The 13777-nt window shown below is 41.2% G+C and overlaps 1 protein-coding gene across 2 annotated transcripts; it reads left to right on the top strand.

Annotated features, from left to right (window-relative positions):
• Positions 1-1786: 1786 nt before the first annotated feature.
• mak16 (MAK16 homolog (S. cerevisiae)) lies at positions 1787-12606 on the top strand. Of its 2 annotated transcripts, none has more exons than XM_044197523.1 (10): positions 1787-2032; positions 2761-2810; positions 3131-3240; positions 4035-4099; positions 4495-4646; positions 8893-8947; positions 9035-9109; positions 9725-9835; positions 9925-9990; positions 10771-12606. In XM_044197523.1, exons 1-10 carry the CDS (start codon positions 2018-2020, stop codon positions 10915-10917), a joined length of 846 nt encoding a protein of 281 aa, XP_044053458.1. In that variant the 5' UTR covers positions 1787-2017; the 3' UTR covers positions 10918-12606. The 2 variants fall into 2 exon arrangements, with proteins under 2 accessions (XP_044053458.1, XP_044053457.1); XM_044197522.1 differs by having other exon boundaries at positions 1791-2032; positions 10690-12606.
• Positions 12607-13777: the final 1171 nt, after the last annotated feature.

Genomic DNA, 13777 nt, shown 5'->3' on the forward strand with positions numbered 1-13777 from the left:
GAAGAGTCTGAGGTTTTGTGAATGTAGCTTGAAAATTGTGTTTTGTGTTTCACAGTTTAGAGAAAAGGAGAGCAGCTTTCAAGTAATAAGTGATAATAGCACTGAACTGCCAAGTGTAGCTTATTAAGATGATTATGAGACAGAGGATATCGCACAGCAGTAGTAGAGTATGAATAAATATCAATAAATTGCACAATTATTCAAGTATTGCAGAGATGTTGATGATCAGTGTCCAGTTTAGTGACTTCGGGTCATACAGACTGACACTGACAGGGAGGAGTTAGAGAGTCTGATGGCCACAGGCAGGAAGGACTTCCTGTGGCGCTCTGTGGTGCATTGTGGGGGGATGAGTCTTCCGCTGAAGGCGCTCCTTTGTTTGACCAGCGCGTCATGGAGCGGGTGGGAGACGCTGTCCAAGATGGCGTGTAGTTTAGCTCCTCCCTCTAAGTGTCAGTCTGTTTGACCCTAGGTCACTAAACTGGACATTGATCATTAACATCTCCGCCATACTTGAATAACTGTGAAATATTCTGTGTATTACTCCCGTGCAATATTAGTTTTCCCATGTTAGTTTTTCTTATTTATTGTATTGAATTATATACCTGTATTACTCTTGACATACATGCACCTCTGCTTATTACTTATTACATATTTGGTGACATTGTAGTTTATACTGTACTTTCACCATCAACCGGTAAACCCACTTGGTACTCGACACTTAGTTTATCTTATACTTATACCGACCTGATACTTAATTTATGTTCTGACCTGTTTTATAGTGTTTATAGTGCATCATATTGTTTGCTAGTACTTTCTCCTGTGTGCACTGACGTAAAGGCGAGCTGCTGGAACAAAGAGTTTCCCTTCAGGGATCAATAAAGTGTTTCTGATTCTGATTCTGATTCTGATTAGTTTACCCAGCATCCTCCTCTCTGACACCACCGCCAGAGAGTCCAGCTCCACCCCACAATGTCACCGGCCTTACGGATCAGTTTGTTGAGTCTGTTGGCGTCCGCTACCCTCAGCCTGCTGCCCTCAGCCTGCTGCCCTCAGCCTGCTGTGCTGCCCCAGCATGCAACAGCATACAGGACAGCACCGCCGCCACAGACTCATGAAACATCCTCAGCATCGTCCGGCAGATGATGAAGGACCTCAGCCTCCTCAGGAAACAGAGGCGGCTCTGGCCCTTCCTGTAAACAGCCTGAGTGTTCTTGGTCCAGTCCAGTTTGTAGTCCATGTGGACTCCCAGGTACTTGTAGTCCTCCACAGTGTCCACCCTGACCCCCCTGGATGGAAACCGGGGTCGCTGGTGCCTTGGCCCTCCGTAGATCCACAACCAGCTCCTTAGACTTTGTCGTACTCTTTTAATAACATTTATTTCATATGAAGTTGTTATAATTAATTATAGTTAAGTACTGCATTAAAACGTTTAGTATTAATTATCAAAGTTTAAAAAAAAACATATTTAATGTAATAATTAATAACAAAACTATAAATAAACGAAAATAAAATTCCTTTATAGCATAATCTCATTCACTTTTACCTACACAAAATAGAAAAATATAAATATATATATGCAAATAAAATAAAATAATGCAATTATTTTTTAAATTGCATTTAGTGAATAAGACGTGACGTTTTTTAGATTTGTTGCTCTTTTTGTTTATTTTCTAAAGTTTTGATTTATGAAAAAAATTAATTAGAAAATATTTATTTATTTAGATTTAGTAAATTAACATTTGTGTGTGAAGAACTTCCCAAATAGAGATTTATTATTAACAATAAATTAAAACGGTGTCCTCCCAGGTTAGTTGTCAAGTATCGCGATACTTCGTCACAGTGACTTCACGACTCCGAGATTTTGCCCATGCAAACAAAAATGGTGGCTCCCTGACTGTCCATGTGGCGTCGAAGACAGAAAAACTCCGTCATAACTTAAGATTAACTTCTTTAATATAATTTAAACAAACAGTGGACTCGGCGGGGAAGCTGCGAGCAGATCTGCGAGGAACTAAAAATGCAACACGACGACGTAAGTGTGATACATTAATTTGAATCTGCTAATGTGCTCTGCTAAATCTTCATGCTAACGTTAGCTTACCGGTAACTATTTAAAAGTTGATAAATCTGGGTTATTTTTTTATCTACTGTTTAGTAGCTAGACTACTTACTGAACAGTAGTTATCTTAACTAATTATGTACGGATAGAAATATAATGTTTTAACAGCATATGAGACACGTTGACACTAAGCTAGGTGGACCCAGTTTTTTTCATGTCAAACGTGACGCCAAACTCCGTTATAAAAAGGTCTTTTTTAAGATTGTGTGGCTGTCACAGCTGTTAGAGCATGAGTCGACGCACACATTGGTAGGGCTGTGAGGCAGCTTAATTTCGGCAACACGTTACTCATCCTCATCTTCAATTTATGTACAATGTATTGTCATATCTTGTATGTGCAGTGTATTAACATCATGTTTCTCTGACAGATAGTCTAACCAATCATTCCTGAATTTCTCATTATGGGGACAGTTTATTAATAACTCTGATTCTACATCAAAAATAGACTAAATTAGTATAACTGTCAACGACCTGAGTACAACAGAGATCTTTAGGTGTATAAATACAGCTTTACACAGCTAGACGCTGAACAAGAGTCGCAAAAAATATGAACATTATGTGATTTATTGTTGTTGTTATTATTATTATTACACCCCTGCTCTTGCGAGTCAAGTATAATGTGTTAAATCTGCTTCCTGCAGGTGATCTGGGACATTATCGGGAACAAACAGTTCTGCTCCTACAAAGTCAAGTGAGTCTGAAACTCAGTCATTCAGTACGATAGCTGTCGTCGCTTAGATGCGACAGAATTAATTTCTCCTGTTAACATCGTTTACTGATTCTGAGTGGTTTTGCATCTCTCATTACGTTTGAGTCACAGAGCTCATCATCAGTTTTTCTGAATCAGAAACCCAGAGCGTTATTTAACAAACACGTACTGCTGCTCTGAAGGTAAAATCCTCAGAGAGTCTTCTAACCATCTAGATGCTGCACAATGATTTTTTATCCTGCTTCTCAACGTGCGGTGCCGTTTTGAGTCCAGGTAACATCTTCTCTCACCCGTCTGTCCAGGACGAAGGATCAGGGCTTCTGTCGTAATGAATACAACATCACGGGGCTGTGTAACCGCTCGTCGTGTCCGCTGGCCAACAGTCAGTACGCCACCATCAGAGAGGAGAAAGGTACTTCACGCACTCACACCAACCCTTTAACACGCAGGATAAACTGCCTAAAATGTGTTCTTCAATGTGCAGATGTTATTGTTGTGTTGTGATAATTATTATTTGAGCACCACACATTGTTGTTTTCTGAAAAACAACCACCACCCGCTGATGTTTGCCCAGACACCCAAAAAAGTGCTCTTGAAGTGCTGGAAGAAGTACTCCGATCTTTTACTTAAGTAAAAGTACTAATACCACGATGTATAAGTACTCCAGTACAAGTAGAAGTCATTCATTTAAAACTTTACTGAAGTAAAAGCAGACGTATTATAATCAAACTGTACTTAAAAGTATCAAAAGTACTTGTTCCACAAATTATATATTTTACATTATTACTACTGATGAAGTAGTGCTCAGTTAGCTGGTTTTAACTGCTTTATATACAGTTAGCTAGTTTAGTCCAGTGGTTTTCCAACCTAGGGGTCGGGCTCCTCTAAAAGGTCACCAGATAAATCTGAGGGGTCGTGAGATGATTAATGGGAGAGGAAAGAAGAAGAAACACAGTTTTGAAATATATATTTCTATTAATATTTTGGACTTTTCTCTGATGTTTTTAGTGAATGTGTTTATTTGATCATTTGATCTCTTTGGGATTCGAACTGTTATTTAAAAGAAACCATCTGAAAAGTTTAGACAACAACTCATAAACATCTGAGACAAACTAGAGCAGCCGCTGGTTTCACCTTTAACAAACTGTATTTTATAAACTGTATAAATAACTAATATAGTTAATCAGCTTGTGTTTTCTCTTGTAGGTCAGTGTTTCCTCTACATGAAGGTGATCGAGAGAGCAGCTTTTCCTGCCAAGATGTGGGAGAAGGTGAGCAGGAGGCTTCATTTATTTCACAGTTAATAGTGTTTCAGTTCGTCCAGAGACGTTTATAACTGTAAATTAAATTTAAATGTTACAAAATGCTAAACGGAGCCGCTAGCAGGGGGTTTCTGAAGCTGTGCGACCACCTGACGAGCAGTTCTGATGGAGCATACTGACAGCTTTAAAGAGAATCCACATTAAAAGCTTTTAACTCGGTCAGTGTATTAATGTGGATTCTTTATAATCCTAAAATAACTAACATTTAATGACATTTTATTCTTATCAAATGAAGAACTTGTTCCTGTTTTTATGTTGGACAAAATGAAAATGGAGGCTGACCACGAACGTTAAGTCGGAAAATGTACATTTTAGTCTGAAGCAGTCTGCGTGTGTTTGTGCAGGTGAAGCTCAGTAAAAACTACGAGAAAGCTCTGGAACAGATCGATGAGAATTTGATCTACTGGCCTCGATTCATCCGACACAAATGCAAACAGCGTTTCACCAAAATCACTCAGTACCTGATCCGCATGCGCAAACTGGTCCTCAAGAGACAGTAAGTACTGTTTAACACACTACAACAACACACTACTACAACAACACACTACAACAACAACACAGTACTACAACACTACTACAACAACAACACAGTACTACAACACAGTACTACAACAACACACTACACACTACAACAACAACACACTACAACAACAACACACTACACACACACACACACACACACACACACACACACACACACACACACACTACAACAACACACAACACACTACAACAACACACAACACACTACAACAACACACAACACACTACAACAACACACAACACACTACAACAACACACTACTACTACAACACACTACTACTACAACACACTACTACAACACACTACAACAACAACACACTACTACAACAACACACTACAACACACTACAACAACAACACACTACAACAACAACACAGTACTACAACAACACAGTACTACAACACACTACAACAACACACTACACACTACAACAACACACTACACACTACAACAACACACAACACACTACAACAACAACACACTACTACAACAACACACTACAACAACAACACACTACAACAACAACACACTACTACAACACACTACAACAACACACTACACACTACAACAACACACAACACACTACAACAACACACAACACACTACAACAACAACACACTACAACAACAACACACTACAACAACAACACACTACAACAACACACTACAACAACACACAACACACTACTACAACAACACACTACTACAACAACACACTACTACAACAACACACTACTACTACAACACACTACTACAACAACACACTACTACAACACACTACTACAACACACTACAACAACAACACACTACTACAACAACAACACACTACAACACACTACAACAACAACACACTACAACACACTACAACAACAACACACTACAACACACTACAACAACAACACACTACAACACACTACAACAACAACACACTACAACAACAACACACTACAACAACAACACACTACAACAACAACACACTACAACACACTACAACAACAACACACTACAACACACTACAACAACACACTACTACAACAACACACTACAACACACTACAACAACAACACACTACAACAACACACTACTACAACAACACACTACAACAACACACTACTACAACACATTACTACAACAACAACACACTACACACTACAACACACTACAACAACACACTACTACAACAACACACTACTACAACAACACACTACTACAACAACACACTACACAACAACACATTACTACAACAACACACACTACAACAACACACCACTACAACAACACACCACTACAACAACACACTACTACAACAACACACACACACAACAACACACACAACAACACACCACTACACTACAACACACCACTACAACAACACACACACACACACACACACACACTACACAACAACACACTACTACAACAACACACTACAACACACACTACACAACACACACACACACACACACTACAACAACACACACAACACAACAACACACACTACAACACACTACACACAAACACACAACACACACAACAACACACACACACAACACACACACACACACACACACACACTACAACACACAACACACAACACACACACACACAACACACACACTACACACACACACACTACACACAACACACACACAACACACACACACACACACAACACACACACACACACACACACACACACACACACACACAACACACTACAACAACAACACACTACAACACACACACACTACAACACACACACTACAACACACTACAACAACAACACACTACAACACACACACACACAACACACACAACACAACACACACAACACACACACACAACACACTACACACAACAACACACACACACAACAACACACACACACACACACACACACACACACACACACACACAACACACACACACACTACACACACACAACACACACACACACACACACACACACACACACACACAACACACACACACACACACTACAACACACAACACACACACACACTACAACACACACACACACACTACAACACACACACACACACACACACACACACACACACACACACACACACTACAACACACACACACACACACACACACACACACACACACACACTACAACACACAACACACACACAACACAACACACACACTACAACAACAACACACACACACACACAACACACACACACCACACACACACAACACACAACACAACACACAACACACACACTACAACAACACACACTACACAACACACACACACTACAACACACACACACTACAACACACTACTACAACACACAACACACACACACACACACACACAACACACACACACACACACACAACACACTACAACAACAACAACACTACACACACACAACACACAACACACACACACACACAACACACAACAACACACAACACACACACACAACAACACACACAACAACAACTACAACACACACAACACACAACACACAACAACACACACACACACACACACAAACACACACACACAACAACAACACACTACAACACACAACAACAACAACACACACACTACAACACACACAACAACACACACTACAACAACACACACACACACACACTACAACAACAACACACACAACAACACACACACACAACAACACACACTACAACAACACACACACAACAACACACACACTACACACACACACAACACATACAACAACACACACACACTACACACACACAACACACACAACAACAACACACTACTACAACAACACACTACTACAACAACACACACACACAACAACACACTACACACAACAACACACACACTACAACAAACACACACACACACACACACAACAACACACACACAACAACACACACACACAACACACACACACTACAACAACACACACACACACTACAACACACACACCACACACAACAACACACACACACACAACAACACACACACACAACAACACACACACACACAACACACTACAACACACACACAAAACACACACACACACTACTACAACACACACACACAACAACAACACACACTACAACAACAACACACACACACAACAACAACACAACACAACACACACAACAACACACACACACACACACACACACAACACAACAACAACACACACAACAACAACACACACACACAACAACACACTACTACAACAACACACTACTACAACAACACACACACTACTACAACAACACACTACACAACAACACACACTACAACACAACACACTACTACAACACAACACACTACTACAACACACACACCACAACAACACACACACTACAACAACAACACACTACAACACACACACACACACAACACACACACACAACACACACACACAACACACTACTACAACAACACACACACAACAACACACAACACTACAACAACACACACACAACAACAACACACTACAACACACTACTACTACACACACACTACTACACACACACACACACACTACAACAACAACACACTACTACAACAACAACACACTACACTACAACAACAACACACACACACAACAACAACACACTACTACAACAACAACACACTACTACAAACTACTACAACAACACACTACCACATATTACACACATTACAACAACAACACACTACAACATATTACAACAACAACAACAAAAACACATTACTACAACCACATACAACAACAACACATTACAACAACACAGTACTACAACAACCTACAACAACACATTACTACAACAACACAGTACTACAACAACACATCACTACAACAACAACAAACTACAACACACTACAGGAAGTAGCTGCATCATCGGGCCGATGAGTCGTCCATCTGCTCAACACGACTCTATAAAAACTGGAAATCTTGATTTGCTGCCAAAATCTGAACAAACTGTATCGTGGAAGTATCGTCGGAAACCCTGGGAGTGTTTTTAGGTTTCTGACGGAGAGATTAACTCAAAAAGAGAGAATAGTTCTAATATAACATAAGATAAAATAAAATAACCCTTTATTGATCCTCAGAGGGGAAATTCAGGCGTATTTAGAGGTATTTATCTCTGACCTCGACAGATAATAGAAATAAAATAATTCTTAAAGAAACTTAATGAAGTTTAACGTCTGTTTTTCTGTGTCTTCAGGAGGAAGTTGGTTCCTCTCAGCAGGAAGGTGGAGAGGAGAGAGAAGAGGAAAGAGGTGAGCGATCAACGCCACGAACGCTCCGCGCGGCTTACACGCAAACGTTAAAGGTGTGCTCACCTGTGTTGTCTGTCGTGTTTGCAGGAGAAAGCTCTGATCGCCGCTCAGCTGGATAACGCCATCGAGAAGGAGCTGCTGGAGAGACTCAAACAGGGAACGGTACGACTAAAGTTCTAATAAGTTGAAATGTACATAAATATAATACTAATAATACCTGCTACAATCAGAATAGACTCGAGCAGCAGAGGACTTCGACTGGGATGGAAACAGTACTCGAATATTATACTCTAGTAAAAGTACTGTTACTTTACAGTCATTTTACTCAAGTACTTGATTAAAAATGTACTCCGATAAAAGTAAAAAGTAGGTCAGTTAAATGTAAATGATGCTACTATTAAATAAAGTGCATTAACACGTACAAGAAATAAACTTACAATTAACCAGAAGAGACAAAAATGACTGATAGTAAATAAAAAGAGCTATGAAATAAAAAAATACTAGTAAAAGTAAAATTACAGATTTTTAAAGATACACAAAGAAACGCCTTTGTTACAGCGACGAGAGTAAACGAGAGTTTGTTGCTCTGACTTTTCAGAGGTCGACACTTACGCGTCTCATACTTTAGTTTACACAGAAACTGAAGTATGCTAACATGCTAATGTGAGCATGCTAACATGCCAGATGTTAGCTGTTGTTGCTATGGCGTGAGCTAATGTTAGCATTCACTCAGACAGAATAAATCGGATCAGTAAACAGTTGTTTGTGCGTTTTCAGTACGGAGACATCTACAACTTCCCGGTCCACGCCTTCGACAGAGCTCTGGAGCAACAGGAAGAGGAGAGCGAGTCCGAGTCTGAGGAGGAGGAGGAAGAAGAGGAGGACGAGGTGACGAAGGACGCTTTCATCATATCTGCTCAAACAGGCTTCACGCGCAGAGTTTCAGCGTGACGTAGTTTTGTCCTTTCTGTCTGCAGGACGTCGGGAAGAGAGAGTTTGTAGCGGAGGAAGAAGTGGAGGAGAGCGACCTGAGCGACTTCGAGGTGAATCTGCTCTCTGATTGGTGGAGCGTGCGGACGGTTCAGCCGTCCGTGTGCAGGGATTAGATAAGTTCACGTTTAAACAGGTTTCACTGTACTCGTTCCTCCTGCTCAAACCGGACACTGAGAAATCAGAATCAGGCTTGTTGGTAATTTGGTGCAAGACGGCCACAACAGACACCGTAAGAGAAAAGATTGAAATATAAAATACATCTGTTTTCAATGAGAAGAAAACCATTTATGTTTGTTAATGTGACGCCGTCGTTATAAAAGCAGCGGGTTAACGTGTCACTGAGCCGCGATTACATCACTGCCGTCATGACAACAGAAACAGAAAACTATGTAAATGAGAAACAAATATATTGAATTCAGCTGATGGTGATCGGAGAGTCTCTCACCAGACGAGATTCATCCGTTACGTGGTTCGGGTGTTTCTCTCAGTGGACGGGCGGCTCTGGAGGCTCCCGTGAGTCGCGTTTTAAAATGTACGCAGTCTCGAGCCCTTCTGCTGCAGCTCCGCAAGGAAACGCAAAGAGGGAACCTTTTGATTAAAGTCTGTGACTTGAGTGCGTTTTTAAGGGCTGTGGATTTTGTCCTCCATCACTTCCGCTGAAACTGGTTTGTGGACAGAGCCGGTTAGTTTAGTTCCTGGTGTTGAGCTCGCACATTTTTAATCTGAATGTTTTTGGTTTCGTCTCTCAGGACATGAACAAACTGAAGACGAGCAGCGACGAGGAGGAGGAGGAGGAGTCCAGTGAAGAAGAGGAGGAGGAGGAGGAGGAGGAGATGGAGGAGGAGACGAAGGCGAAGGCCTCCAAATCGAAAGGCAAATCTCCAGCTAACGGCTCGGCGGCGAGGAAGAAGCGAGCGTACGTGGAGATAGAGTACGAGCAGGAGACAGAGCCCGCCTCCAAGAGCAGAACCACGTAGTGATGTCACACCCTCTGCCGCCAATCAAACTGTGATCCGTCTGTGAGGTCAGCAGCCTCTGCCGAGGACACGCCCCCTCCACGTTAACACACTCAGGATGTTTCACACTGAGCTCAAGTCTTCCGTTTGTCTTTCTGAAGCCGTGACTCTGGACTCTTCTGTTCGTGTGTTTAGTGACGGATAAAGTTTTCCGACCTCAGGCGCTTTCACTCTCGCTCGAGTCTCCAGACGAACATTTCAAGTTTTTGCCGCCGGTTGCTGTAGGCGGCGTTCGGCGGTGGGTGTTGAGTCTGATCGTCAGACAGCAGGTGGTGCAGAGATAGTCCCGTAGATCTGTAGTCCCTCTCTCTCTTCTGGTCTTCATAGCTAACAAGCTACATGCTAACAATAAGCAGCAATGTTCAATAACATTTACAACATACACTCAGCGTCCAGTTTATTAGGAACACCGAGCTAAACCTGCTGCAGTCTAATACAGCGGTCCTGCAACAAATCCTCCGTCATGACGGTTATAATGTTCAGTTCTTTTAAATATTTCTATCAACGACTGTAAACAACCAGAAGCTGAACATTACAACCTTCATGACGGAGGATTACTTGCAGGACTGTTGTTACACCACAGCATTTGTAGCTAGCTGTACCTAATAAACTGGACGTGTTAACACAGTTTAGCCACGGCGTCTTCCTCTAGCTGTGTCTGTCCAGTCAGTTTCAGTTCTCCAGATTTCTGCCTTTTTTTTGCAGAAAGTAGTTCCACTAAAAACTAATAACGGAACAGTTTTTTTTTGTTTTTTATTAAAGCCCAAAACTTTGTTCCTGTTTTCTGAAAGTGACCAGTTTAGAAATAACTGGTCGCTTTACGCGGACACTTCAGTCTCGGAGATGAATGGGATTCAGTCCGTGCTGCTTCCAGTCCACCTCAGCGGGACGTGTTGGACTTTTATTAATCATCTAAATCTATAAAAGGAACTAAACTAATCAGTTATGATGTAATATTACAGATGAAGCTACCAGCAGGATATGAAGTTATTAAAATGAGCTCCACCTTCAGCAGCTGCATCAATAATTATAATCCAATATTACTCTGAATGGGCCCTTAATCAGTACTTCTGAGTGCTTCTTCCGTGTTTTAAAGCTGCGAGCGCCATTCACCTCCACTGTTTGGGTGGAGACAGATTCTGCTGGGGGCGTTTGCCTGGAAGCTCCGGCGACAAGTTTAGGCGAGCTGTGCTTCTCGAAAGGCGTTCGCTGTAAAATAATCACCTGTGGATTTACTTTCGATCTTAAAATATAAACAGAAAAGTCCAGAATCATGTTTCAGCCGTTCAGAAAGACGGATGGTGGAAACACACAGCGAGGAACAGACGTGTGAATACAAACCTGCCGCCGTCAGCGTCACGTTTGTTCGGAGACTGCAAAGGAATCATTTTGTACGTTAGCGGAGACACAAGACGGATCTGACCTGGAATCAGATCTGCTCTCTGATTAAACAACCCAACGTGACTTTAACTCTTTTTCTGCTTCAACTGCTTTTGTTATGTCTGTTTTGTTAAATATTAAACAGAAGTGATCTTTGAAAACAGTGTGTGAACGAGCAGTTTACAGTCCAAAGTTGATTTATTCTCCGTTAAACCCTGAAATTGGGAGATAAAAATATCTAAAGTGTCCAAAATAAAGAGAGTAAATACATTTTGTTGTTAGAATCTGCAGTTTCTTCTATAAATTAGGCAGAATGAGGTTATTAATGTAAACTAACTGTTGCACAGAGCATTTTATTGAGCTGAATAGTTAATTTTTTAGAAAAGTAAGCACGTTAAGCGGTGACGCACTGGATCGATAGATCTGATTTTAACCTTATTTAGTGGACTGGATGTGAGGCATGACGTGACCGATCCACATTAAATCCCCCCCTTTTTTTTTTTTGTTATAAAATTGAGTGTTTTAGCTAAAATTAGACGTTAAGTTTACAGATTTTAAGTTTGGGGAAATGGTGCTGGATTGCTGCATCCCTCATATTAAGTGCAGGAGTAAAAAGAATCTGACCAACCTTTGATGCTAGTACTTTTCTACTTGTAACAGAGCGTTTTTACACTGTGGTATTAATACTTTTCCACCACTGCTTTCTCTCTCAGCGTTAGATCACTCGTCTGTACGGTAAATATGAAGCTACAGCCAGCAGCTGGTTAGCTTAGCTTAGCATAAAGACTGGAAACAGGGGGAAACGGCTAGCCTGGCTCTGTCTTAAAGTAACAAAAGTCCACCTACCAGCAGCTCTAAAGCTCACTGATTAAACATGTTACATCACGACGGTGTCGTCCTTCATTCGTCCAGGAGTGTTCTATCGTAGAAAAGGTTTCAGTCGTCGTCATCTGGACGCTGTTTTCAGAATCAAGACTTTATCAGCACAGACGACACGCTAACTCGGGATTGCAGAGCGCCGTGCGTTTGCGTCTAAAAGCTACAAACCGCACATTTGAAGACAGCGAGGTGAAGATTCAAAGTAGAGAGAAGAGTTGGTTTGAAAGACGAGTCAAAGAAGCCATTTTTGTGAAAAAAGAAAACCCCTCTTTGAACAGAAATGGTGGTCTGAGATTCAATCTGCCCAAAGTTTACCACAGTGTATTAACACCGTGGTCAAGCCAATCACATGCTAATCAGGTACTTAACAGTGATGAGGGAGGTGCAGCCAGAAAACAACAGGCCTGATTACTGATTACTGGGCCATCATGGAAACTATTAGGTCAGTTTCAGGTGAAACTAGGCAGGTAAACAGCAGACACTCAGGTAGACTCCTTCCTGAGGGCGGGGCTTAAGCAACACAGAGTAGCTTAAATTTCTGAGTTCTCAGACCATTTTCACA

Source organism: Siniperca chuatsi, linkage group LG5 (genome assembly GCF_020085105.1).
Source record: "Siniperca chuatsi isolate FFG_IHB_CAS linkage group LG5, ASM2008510v1, whole genome shotgun sequence".
NCBI lineage: Eukaryota > Metazoa > Chordata > Actinopteri > Centrarchiformes > Sinipercidae > Siniperca > Siniperca chuatsi.